General features: G+C 39.2%; 1 protein-coding gene across 3 annotated transcripts in view; it reads left to right on the plus strand.

The window, feature by feature from the left end:
- Positions 1 to 13,345, plus strand: part of grin2da (glutamate receptor, ionotropic, N-methyl D-aspartate 2D, a) — a 416,525-nt gene that overhangs the window by 236,157 nt on the left and 167,023 nt on the right. For all 3 annotated transcript variants that reach the window (XM_062056652.1, XM_062056653.1, XM_062056654.1), the window contains one exon: positions 6,428 to 6,568. In XM_062056652.1, coding sequence (XP_061912636.1) covers positions 6,428 to 6,568 — 141 coding nt within the window. The remainder of the gene's footprint in view (positions 1 to 6,427; positions 6,569 to 13,345) is intronic.

Raw genomic sequence — 13,345 nt, forward strand, 5'->3', positions numbered from 1 at the left:
CGCTGAATTTAAATGAGCCGCATTGTTTTGATTCTCGTCTGCTTTGGAATGAACACACAAATGCGCTCGAAGGGAACGTTAGCATTTGTGAATGTTAAATGTTTGTGTTGAATATTCCAAAAACAACTGAGCGGTTCTCCCACTTTCTTGTTGCCCCTGAAAGGCTGAACAATTCTTCCGTTTCCCTTCCGTGTTAGTACGGGAATTAAACATGCCGCGTGCTTTTAAAAATACATGAGGCAGAGTGAGAAATAAACATTTTGCTCGTCTCCTCTCTGTAAAAATAAACATTTTTTTCCAACACACTGGCATTTTAAGAGCGGCTGGTCCCGGTGTGATGGATCTGCTCACGTGTGACCCCGCTTCACCGCCGGGCTCATTAAAGTTTTATCTCCTCTAATTTAAAACGACGTTCCCAGTGCGTCAGGTGAAAGGAACAGTTCCTCATTGATTTGGACAATTACACTCAAGTGAGGAAGGAATTCTGCTGACTCTTCTCCTGAAGAAGAACAAGACACACGTCCGGATGCTTTGTTAGGATTTATTTTATTATTAGGCACTGGAAGCCCAACACTTGCAGCCCTTTGAGGCACTTGTGATTAATGACTATATAAATAAACACTGTAATACCTTCTCAGTATGATGCAGTAATACTGTACATGCATATAATGAATTTTATTGTCTTTGTAAAGAACAAAACATCACAGTTTGGTATTTCTGTGTGCTGTTTTTGCTTTGTGGTGTTATATTTTTATTAGAGATGCCGATAAATGCTTTAAAATGTAATATCGTAAATGATCGGTATCGTTTTTTTTATTATCGGTATCGTTTTTTAATTTTTTTATTTTTTTATTTTTTTATTAAATCAACATAAAAAACACAAGATACACTTACAATTAGTGCACCGACCCAAAAAACCTCCCTCCCCCATTTACACTTATTCACACTCATTCACACAAAAGGGTTGTTTCTTTCTATTAATATTCTGGTTCCTACATTATATATCAATATATAACAATACAGTCTGCAAGGGATACAGTCCGTAAGCACACATGATTGTGCGTGCTGCTGGTCCACTAATAGTACTAACCTTTAACCGTTAATTTGACTGATTTTCATTAATTACTAGTTTCTATGTAACTGTTTTTATATTGTTTTACTTTCTTTTTTATTCAATAAATTTTTTTAAATGTATTTATCTTATTTTATTTTATTTTTTTTTAAATGACTTTATCTTCACCATACCCGGTTGTCCAAATTAGGCATAATAATTGATTAATTCCACGACTGTATATATCGGTATCGGTTGATATCGGTATCGGTAATTAAAGAGTTGGACAATATCGGATATCGGCAAAAAGCCATTATCGGACATCCCTAATTTTTATTGTTGTGTTGTGTGATGTGTACTGTTTTTGCTGTGTTGTGTTGTGTCTTGGTGTTGTTTTAGTGTCGTTATATAGCTGTGTTGCTGTGTAGTGTTTTTTTCTGTGTTGTTGCGTTGCTGTGTTGTGTCGCGTCTCCGTTTTGTTGCTGTGTTTCTATGTAACTGTATAGTATTTTATTGCTATGCCGTGTCTTGTTGCTGTGTGGTTGTGTAACTGTGTTGCTGTGATGGTTTGTTGTATTGACGTGTTACTGTGTAAGTATGGTTGTTTGTCTGTGTATCTGTGTTGTTTTTTTGCTGTGTTGTTAGGTTGCAATGTAGAGTTTCATTGCTGTGTTGTGTTGTGTCTCTGTGTCGTGCCTTTGTGTTGCTGTGGTGCTCTGTTCTGTTGCCTTTTGTGCTGTGTTGTTGCAACTTGAGTTGCAGAATTGTTGTTTTTCTGTAGCTGTGTAGTGTTACAGTGCTGTGTCGTGTCTTGTTTTAGTGTTGTTGTGTGGCGGTGTTGTTTTTTCCCCGTTTTGCTTTGTTGAGTATTGATGGGTAGCTGTGTGTGTTGTTGTGTGTCTGTGTTGGGATGTTGTGTTGCTGTGTTGTTTTGGTGTGTTCTGTGTTGTAGGGCTGGACGAGTATGGCAAAAATAATAATCATGATTATTTGGATTGATATTTAAATCAGGATTAACACAATTATTCATTAATTAGAAAATATAAATATGGATTGTACCACCAAAACTTTAAATATAATTTAAAAGAATAACCACATATGAATTAGTAACGAGTAAACAACAATTATAATAATAATACATGTAACAACAACACACTAAAATAATAGCATTATGAAAAAAAAAACATTCAGTTTTTTAGTTGAATGTTTTTTAATTCCGTTTTTTTTTTACCTACACAATAATTTCACCACAATAGAATGTGTACTTTTGTCAAAAAATAAAATTTGATAAAACATTTGTTAAATACAAAAATCCTCATATTGGTGCAAAACATCTTTGGACAATTCTGACCAATATTTTATGTCAAAGGGTAATGATTTTGTAAATGTATCAATAAGTGCTTTCAGTACATTATGCTTGTGTAAGGTACTTATTGAAACCTTTATTTTGTTATTTTATTTGCAGTCATACCGGATGCTGCGCACTTCTCTGTTATTGTGAAGATGGGAAGTGTGCTGTTGTTCTGAGCTTGACGTGTAAACTTAATGCTGTGTTAAAAAAAAAAAGACAGACTCTCAAAGTGTGACTGCTGTGCTGTTTGTACATTTATCTTAAATTTATGATGTTTTTCACAACTACAATACAGAAAATGAGATGTGTTGTGGGTGTATGGATTGTGCTTGATAGCTTTAGCTTTGTGGTTTCGTCGCTGTTTCAAGTGGCTGTAGACATTGTTAGGTTTAGGACGTGTTCCGGGATAATTGAGCAATCTCGACACATTATTTTCCCAAACAATTGTTCCTTCCCCTCACAAAATTCTGCGTTTAACAGTAGATTCTGTTTTGTTAGCCAATTCCATGACTCCGTTTGCGGTTACTTTAAAGGCCTACTGAAACCCACTACTACCGACCACGCAGTCTGATAGTTTATATATCAATGATGAAATCTTAACATTGCAACACATGCCAATACGGCCGGGTTAACTTATAAAGTGCAATTTTAAATTTCCCCCGAAATATCCGGCTGAAAACGTCTCGGTATGATGATGTTTGCGCGTGACGTCACGGGTTGAAGCAGACATTTTGGAATAGCACGTGGACAGCTTAAGTCGTCTGTTTTCACCACATAATTCCACAGTATTCTGGACATCTGTGTTGGTGAATCTTTTGCAATTTGTTTAATGAACAATGAAGACTGCAAAGAAGAAAGTTGTAGGTGGGATCGGCGTATTAGCGGCTGGCTGTAGCAACACAACCAGGAGGACTTTGAGTTGGATAGCAGACGCACTATCCGACGCTAGCCGCCGACCGCACCGATGATCGAGTGAAGTTCTTCGCCGCGCCGTCGATCGCTGGAACGCAGGTGAGCACGGGTGTCGATGAGCAGATGAGGGCTGGCGTAGGTGGAGAGCTAATGTTTTTAGCATAGCTCTGTCGAGGTCCCGTAGCTAAGTTAGCTTCAATGGCGTCATTAGCAACAGCATTGCTAGGCTTCGCCAGGCTGGACAGCATTAACCGTGTGGTTACAGGGCCAGGGTTTGGTTCGGTGTCTCCTGATAATAGAAGTAATAATAGTATTGTTGATCTTCTGTCTATCCTTCCAGTCAGGGGCTTATTTCTTCTGTTTCTATCCGCAGTTAAGCACGATGCTATCACGTTAGCTCCGAAGCTAAAGTGCTTCACCGATGTATTGTCGTGGAGATAAAAGTCACTGTGAATGTCCATTTCGCGTTCTCAACTCTCATTTTCAAGAGGATATAGTATCCGAGGTGGTTTAAAATACAAATCCGTGATCCACAATAGAAAAAGGAGAAAGTTTGGAATCCAATGAGCCCTTGTACCGAAGTTAAGGTCAGAGCGAAAAAAGATACACCCTGGCGTCCTGCACTGCACTCTAATCCTTCACTGTCACTTTCCTCATCCACAAATCTTTCATCCTCGCTCAAATTAATGGGGTAATCGTCGCTTTCTCGGTCCGAATCGCTCTCGCTGCTGGTGTAAACAATGTGCAGATGTGAGGAGCTCTTCAACCTGTGACGTCACGCTACTTCCGGTACAGGCAAGGCTTTTTTTATCAGCGACCAAAAGTTGCGAACTTTATCGTTGTTGTTCTATACTAAATCCTTTCAGCAAAAATATGGCAATATCGCGAAATGATCAAGTATGACACATAGAATATATCTGCTATCCCCGTTTAAATAAGAAAATATCATTTCAGTAGGCCTTTATCGTGGAAATGCATTACTTTTTTTGTTATTTAGTGATTATTGATTAGACATAATAGTGCTGTGTCAAATAAAAAGTAGAACCAAACAAGTTGGTGTGGTCTTTTTTTTTTCACTCTTAAGCTCACCTTTGCAAGCTCAGGAATTAGCATCATCATTTTTTTATGATTATAATGTTTTTTATGATTGTGAGAAGTCCAAATTGAAATCGAGATTGAAATAAATAAATACATAAATAAATCAAAATACATTGTTAAGCCACGTTTTTGTTTAAAGTTAAGTGAAAGTTAAAGTACCAATGATTGTCACACACACACTAGGTGTGGTGGAATGTGTCCTCTGCATTTGACCCATCCCCTTGATCACCCCCTGGGAGGTGAGGGGAGCAGTGGGCAGAAGCGGTGCCGCGCCCGGGAATCATTTTTGGTGATTTAACCCCCAATTCCAACCCTTGATGCTGAGTGCTAAGCAGGGAGGTAATGGGTCCCATTTTTATAGTCTTTGGTATGACTCGGCCGGGGTTTGAACTCACAACCTACCGATCTCAGGACGGACACTCTAACCACTAGGCCACTGATTTTGAACATTTGGCCACGTTGTTGTATAGTTGGGTTTTTGTGTAGCTCTATTGCTATTTTGTGGCGTTTATTTCTTGTGTAGCCGTGTTGTGTCGATTTGTTTTTGTGTTAGTCTGTTGATGTGCATTTGCGTTGTTCTGTAGCTTTGTTGTTGTGTTGCTTTGTAACTGTGTAGCTTTGATCTTGTGCGTCTGTGCCGTTATGTTGTTGTTATTCGGCCAGCAGCCCAAGTGCCGTTGTGTTTTATGTGCGTTTGTGCTGGAGGTCCCCCGAAGAGCGTCCCCGAACATTAAAAAAGCGATGCTTATGATGTGGACCACAGCTTTGTCACATAGAGAGAAACTACCCACGCCCCTTCCTGCTTGCCATTTCACGCCAAAGCGCCACTAACGACCCTCTCAAGTCAGCGCACAAGTCCAACACAACAACTGATGCAGTAGATAAGAGGAAGAGGAAAGCCCAACAAGAGTTCCGCATAGTCTCCCATGTGGGAAACACTTTTTACAAAACACCACTTTCCCAAGATGAAAAGGCAGTTCACAAGACAGCATGTTTGTACTGTCGCCAACTAGTGGCCTGGTATGCACATTACACTGCTACTTTAGCACCTGTGCGTAGTTGATCATTTAGACCAGACCTGGGCAAATTAAGGCCCGGGGGCCACATGCGGCCCGTTAAGTTTTTCAATTCGGCCCGCTGGACATTCCCAAATAATATTTTTACATCTTCAAGATGGAAACTGTAGCTGCCATTTTGATGTGCAGTGATGTTTTCTAATGACCGTAAGTCTTGAACTATACAAAGTATTTCAATGGTTGGAATCTGAGCTTTTGCATGATATACTAGTTACTATGGTCATCTAATTAGTTACTATGGTCATCTAATTAGTTACTATGGTAATCTAAATCACAGCAGCTTAGACGAGGCACCAAGCAGGGTGGGTGGGAAGCGTTTCCACATAGTTTTTCAAGAGCGGCCAGCCTGAAATGCGGAAGGAGATTTTTACAACAACGTTCTAAAGCTTAGTGATGTATCAGATATGTCAGATTGGTGTGTTGTTGTTTAGTTTTTTTTACCATTCGTGTTTATATTTCGCTGTTTGTTGCATTTTTTTGTGTTTCGCTTGATTGTAAAATATGTCGATGGAGAGGGGGTGTGACGTTCATATGTTGTCAATATTCAGTGTTTTATCGTTCATAGTTAATATTGTAGCTCCCACAGTCTTTATTTTCATGTACATTCTGGGTGTCTCATTCAGTAAAAAAATTTAAAATTCAATTCCATTTTTTTAAGGCGGTCTGTCATAACGTTTTTAGCATTCAGACGTTATTGTGAGGTTTTGTATTAGTGTTCCTAAAAATCAGATATACCGGCCCCCAGACACATTTTTTTCTCTAAATTTGGCCCCCGAGTCAAAATAATTGGCCAGGCCTGATTTAGACAGCACAACTTGTGTTGAACATGTCCCGACTCGTGACATCCACGCCTCCTGCAGCCAGAACCTCTGCACTACAAACTTTTCATGGCGTCCCGGCGCCTCCGAACTCCTTTGTTGTCTCTCTCGCCCCCTGCAGGCGCATCGCCAAGGGTGTCTCCGTGCTGACTCATGGGGCGATGGCGCTGCGTCGAGACCAGGGGGCCCCCGGCCGCGCTCAGTACGCCGGCAACTGCCAGAGTGACGGAAATCAGACCCAGCGAGTGGCTGGCAGAATCAGGTGAGTGGGCGGGGCCGGGGAATGTGGATCGACAGCCGGCACCGTGCAACGAGAACAACATACACCAGTGTTTTTCAACCTTTTTTGAGCCAAGGCACATTTTTTGCGTAGAAAAAATGCAGAGGCACACCACCAGCAGAAATCATTCAAAAACTAAACTCAGTTGACAGTAAAGAGTCGTTGTCACAATTGTTGGATATGACTTTAAATCATAACCAACCATGCATGACTATAGTAGGTGTACTGTATCAATATAGGTCTTGTCTCAAAGTAGGTGTACTGTATCAATATAGGTCTTGTCTCAAAGTAGGTGTACTGTATCAATATAGGTCTTGTACTGTCACCACCTGTCACATCACACCCTGACTTATTTTGAGTTTTTTGCTGTTTTCCTGTGTGTAGTGTTTTACTTCTTGTCTTGCGCTCCTATTTTGGTGGCTTTTTCTCTTTTTTGGTATTTTCCTGTAGCAGTTTCATGTCTTCCTTTGAGCGATATTTCCCGCATCTACTTTGTTTTAGCGATCAAGAATATTTCAGTTGTTTTCATCCTTCTTTGTGGGGACATTGTTGATTGTCGTGTCATGTTCGGACGTACATTGTCTTTGCTCCACAGTAAGTCTTTGCTGTCGTCCAGCATTCTGTTTTTGTTTACTTTGTAAGCCAGTTCAGTTTTAGTTTCGTTCCGCATAGCCTTCCCTAAGCTTCAATGCCTTTTCTTAGGGGCACTCACATTTTGTTTATTTTTGGTTTAAGCATTTGACACCTTTTTACCTGCACACTGCCTCCCGCTGTTTCCGACATCTACAAAGCAATTAGCTAGCTACTGCCACCTACTGATATGGAAGAGTATTACACGGTTACTCTGCCGACCACTCAACAACAACACATCATTTTCAGACTGTAATTACTGGTTTGCAAAAAATATTTTTAACCCATCCATCCATCCATTTTCTACCGCTTATTCCCTTCGGGGTCGCGGGGGGCGCTGGAGCCTATCTCAGCTACAATCGGGCGGAAGGCGGGGTACACCCTGGACAAGTCGCCACCTCATCGCAGGGCCTATTTTTAACCCAAATAGGTGAAATTAGATCATCTCCCACGGCACACTAGTGTGCCACGGCACAGTGGTTGAAAAACACTGACATACACAACACTGACACACTGCAGCACATTTTGTGGCGACCCTGACAGAGTCAGAACCACATGAGCACCACGCAGCAGCGTACACGTCAGATTTGCAGCAAGCTGACGGTATCAGCATGCACGTCTGATTGACGGAAGCTGCGCTTTGGCGACATTCTCAGCGGGGCTGACGGGAAATGTCGGCTTTGGCTCGCCTTCCAATCGCCAAAGTTACTGGACCTGTATGGACATGAATGAAACGTCTGTGGCATCGGCGTGCATAAATGGACAGCAAAAGTAGGGTTGTTCTGATCCCATATTGGTATTGGATATCGGTCCGATATCAATTAAAAAACATGTTATATTGGTATGCATCAAAAATGTCTGATATTAGCTTCCAATATAAGCAGTACATTCCAGAATTCCAATAATGAGATGTAGTATTAGATCTTACTTTATCAAAAATAACAAAAAGCTTATAAAACAGTATATTGACCTACGATATTTTTCGGACCATAAGGGGCACAGGATTTTAAAGCGCACTGCCAATGAGCGGGTTTATTAAGGTCTATTTTCATACAAAAGGCTCACCAGATTATAATGCAGATTTTTTTTCTACATTTAAAACACTTCCTTGTGTTCTACAGAACATGTAATGGTGGTTCTTTGGTCAAAATGTTGCATAGATTATCTTTTACAGAACATCTTTAAGCCACTTTCTGACCATCTCTACAGGATACACAGTTTTATGGGCGGTCTTATTTACTCAGCTCCACTTTGACTGCGTCCTCTCCCCGTCATCTTTGTTGTACCGGTAGTTTTTAGCGCTTGCAAATGGAGTCTATTGACAGATATAAGTTAGAACTCTGCGCTACTTTATATTAGAGATGGCAATAGTGAAGGGTGAATGCCACACAACAAAACGATAGAGAAAAAGTAGGACCTTTTTGACTACACGTATACTACAATGGCAGACGGGCGCAAAATTTTGCGACTTGCAGATCCCAAATATACATGTACTAATAGGTAAGAAAAGTTTGTTATGCATAATAGGGGGAAACAAAACGCCAGATAATATCTCTCCTAATATTTTATACACACCAAGATAATACCCGTATGTTAAAGCACAGTACGTCTAACTATGCCGTAATCATCCAAGTTACATCAAGCGGTGCGGCTTCATAGCTTACCAAAAGTTTTGACAGCTTTTTGAGGGCCTTGTGTAATGTTCTATATTTTCAATGAAACATCAAAGTTTTAGTGTTGCTTGCTTATGTGTGTTAATGCGTTGTTTTCCCCCAAATTATCACATATTTTCAATCTTACACATTACCTTTTTATAAAAATCTCCAAAGACATTAAAAAACATTTGAAAAAAATATCAACTCAGTGATTTCCAAACCTACTGGTGGATAGTGCCTGCCCCATTCTGTGACGTGGGAGCACAATCCACCATTCAGGTTTAGCCCGCCTGGCTACGTGCAGAACTCTTTCAAAAAAGGGTAAAAAATAAGGATTTCAATAAAACACGATCTCTGGAATAACGTGATTGGTGTTTTATGGACCCCAACAATCACGTTATATTGAACTTTGAGTGCATGTATAAAGTATAACTATATACAGTATACATATACACATACGTATAGACACATACGTATATATACATACATATATATATACACATATATACATGTATTTATACATATATACACAAAGATATACAAATGAATATACACACACATATATATATATATATATATATATATATATATATATATATATATATATATATATATATATATATATATATATATATATATATATATATATATATACTGTCATGATCCGTGGTCCGGATCATGTTTTTGTTATGTTCTGTTAGTTTTGGACTCTTTTAGTTCCTGTTTGACACCTGAGTTTGGTTTGGTTGCCATAGCTACTTATTATTTTCACCTGCCTCTCATTAGTGGTCCCACGCTCAGCTGCGGTCAACCACTAATCAGAGAGCTATTTAGTCACCTTGCTCTGCACGCTCAGGCTAGCGTCATTTGTTTGCCTCATGCCTTGCCACGTAAGTCGTGTATGTTTCCTGCCCTAAGTTTTTGCCTTAGCGATTGGCACGCTTGCCTTTGTTTCGTTACTTGGATAATTAAATCATGTTTTTACCTGCACGCCTTGTCCAGAGTAGTCCGTTTGCGTCCCGGGGAAACAAACCTTGCGGCAAGCTGCAACCACATCGTGACATATACACATTTGTATATACATATAACTATACATATGTATGTATACGTATATACAAATATACATACATATGTATGTACACATAAATACACATATAAAATACGCATATATACATATGTAGAGTATATATACCTATATATACATATGTGTATATATACACATATGTATATATATGTATGTACACACATATGTATATATACATACTATATATACATATGGATATATAATGCATGTATGTATACATATACATATGTAAATATACATATACACATATGTACATATACACATGTGTGTATGTATGTATGTATATATATATATATATATATATATATATATATATATATATATATGTACATATGTATATATATATATATATATATATATATATATATATATATATATATATATATATATATATATATATATATATATATATATATATATATATATATATATATATATGTACATATGTATATAAACACATATGTATATATACACATATTTATATATACAGGTCTAGAACTATACACGCTGGCCAAGGTTAAAGTTCTACCGAGTCCAAGTTTGTAATGATAAATCCTGGACGTATACATGTGTATATTGACAACAAAAGGCTTTCATATTCTATATCTTGTAAATAACTCCTCTGCGTGGCTGCTTCAAGTTGTAAACAATAGAGGCTAAAGACAATCAGTTACGCTACGAGCTATTTCGCTAACGTAATAGCAAATTATATAATTTACTCGACCCTTGCCAAACACAGCAAGTACTGTTACAATTGAAAGTAGTTGTTAGGAAAATTACTATTTATTTTGCCGGAGGACTGTGATGTTATTGCTTTACAATAGAAGGCTAAGCTAGCTAAACAACAATAGAGCTAACTTTGCTCACACATTTCTAACCTACTGTTATTACTGTTTCATTGTCTCTTCCATTGCCATAAATAGTAGTCACTGAGCCCGCCATTAAAAGTAGTTTTTCAGAAAATCAATCTTTTTGTGAAAGTTTGTGGGTGAAGCAGCTAGGACTCCTCTTGGTACACACTCGAAGCGACTTCTTACAGTTGCCATTGCTGCAAAACAAAGAAGTTTACCTGGCACTTCTTATTTTTTCAGATGAGACTGGAGATTTGAATAGTGTCCTGCGCTGGGTAATACAACCAATAACCGTTTTGCTATCTAAACTACAGGTGCACGTGCATAAACTAAAATTGGCCGGACGCGTGCACGGCAGTCTGGGTAGATTTATACCATATATGGATAATCCGCTGACAATGTTCCCAATTGGTGACCGATTATATTATGAACATTCCAAACGGACCGTTTGGAGGAAGAAGATAGGAAGGCAAAATTGTTTTGTAAATATCTCCGCAATGCCTCCACGCTTTGATTTAAAATATTTGGGACTTATGCAGAGCCCAAAGGCACATAAGCAAGTACCAATAGGTAAGGAACGTGGGTTTTGCATGAAACAGCCTTACAAGGCCACCTACTGTATAAAGTTGTATAACAAGGTACAGACAGTCCCATCATTGTTGGGATCGTGGGGTTGCATAGCTATGAGGGTTGTGTTCTCATGGATGCGTGAGGATAAGCGGGAAGCAGTGTGCAGGTAAGATGAGTATTTTTTCCAATGACGAAGGCAAAAATACAAAAAATAAACGTGAAGCTACTGCAAAGCTTTACAAAGAACAGGCATGAGGGTAGAAGCGAGTAGCTAGCAAAATAAACTTACATGTATGATTCAGAGCGTGGCAAAACAATTGCAACTGTGGCGTGTAGCTGTCATGATCTGTGGTTTGGATCATGTTTTATGTTGTTTTCTGTTCAAAGACTCCATAGTTCCTGGTTGCACTTCCTTGTTTGTTTGTTACCTTGACAACCATTAGTGTCACCTGTTTCACGTCTTGGACTCACGCACCTGTTGCTAATTATGTTCACCTGTCTCTGATTAGTGTTCGGCCGCTCACCTGCTACCCGAGCACTAATCAGAGGCATTATTTAAGTTTGCCTTTGACAGTCAGTCCGCCTGGCGTCATTGTTTGCTTCATGCAACCTGTCTACGTGAGTTTTGCCTTGTATCTAGTTTATGCTAAGTGTTTGATTCATTCCATGCTACGTAAGTCTTGTTTGTTTCATGCCACAGTTACCTGAGTATTGTTTGTCCCTAGTCCATGCTAAGAAGTAGCATTAGCTCCAAGTGCGATCAACACGTTGTGCCTTTGCCTTGTGTTCCATTTTGTTGGTACTACTTTGGTAGTTTGAGAAATAAATCATGTTTTTACCTACACGCCATGTCCGGAGTGGTTCGTCTACATTCCTGGGAGAACGACCCCGCAGCAAGCTGCGACCCCCCTATCGTGACAGTAGCAAGCATTGATCCAGCGACGAAGGCTGGGTGACTATAGAATATAAAGGGGAGTGATTAACTAAGGAGACAGGTGGAACCACTAATCATAAAATGAAAACAGGTGTGTCCATTTAGTGCCCTAGACAACAAGAAAAGTAAACAAAGAAAGGGCAGCTGAGGACAAAACAGAACACGAAACTGCGAATAATAACCAAAACACAAAACAAGACATTACCTGGAACGTTGGGTCATAACAATTATAAAGTGTTTATGAGTGGGGCGAACAGGTCGTGATTTATTAAGTAAATCTGTAGAGACTCCTCCCACCCCCGCCAAGGACTGTTTTCACTGCTGGACTCTAGAAAGAGGTTCCGTAGCCTCCACAGCAGAACCTCCAGGTTCTGTAACAGCTTCTTCCCTCAGGCCATAAGACTCTTGAACGCATCATAATAATCCCCTCAATTCCCCCCAAAAACGGATTAATTCGCTGGAATATAAAGACAATATAACATACATCCATAAACGTGGAGGCATATGCAAAAGTGCAATGTATTTATCTATACAGTAATCTATTTATTTATATCTGCACCTTATAGCTCTTTTGTCCTGCACTACAATGAGCTAATGCAACAAAATGTCATTCTTATCTGTACTGTAAAGTTCAAATTTGAATGACAATAAAAGGAAGTCTAAGTCTAAATGAATGTATGGGCAACAGTACAAAATGTTTTGCCAAGTAGAAGACAGAAAATTCAGGGACAACTTATAGATTAAGTCATTGATTAGGGGGCGTGTACCAATACCTCCCTCACCGAATGACAGCAATGACATCCGATTGTTTTCTTACAAATACATTGCCGACTCCAACAAGGTGACATTATCTTGTCAACATTTCAATGTTGTTTTTCAGCATCAATGTTTGTGCGCTCAGCGTAGATAAACTATGCCGCCTCTAATCTTCGGTTGTTGATGATGATGATGATGATGATAATGAGACCTAAGTTCACTGTGTGTGCATTAAGGAAACAAGTGTTGTGCGGTTTCCTCTTCCTCGCCACAGCTGGG

The sequence above is a fragment of the Entelurus aequoreus genome, linkage group LG08, assembly GCF_033978785.1.
Source record: "Entelurus aequoreus isolate RoL-2023_Sb linkage group LG08, RoL_Eaeq_v1.1, whole genome shotgun sequence".
NCBI lineage: Eukaryota > Metazoa > Chordata > Actinopteri > Syngnathiformes > Syngnathidae > Entelurus > Entelurus aequoreus.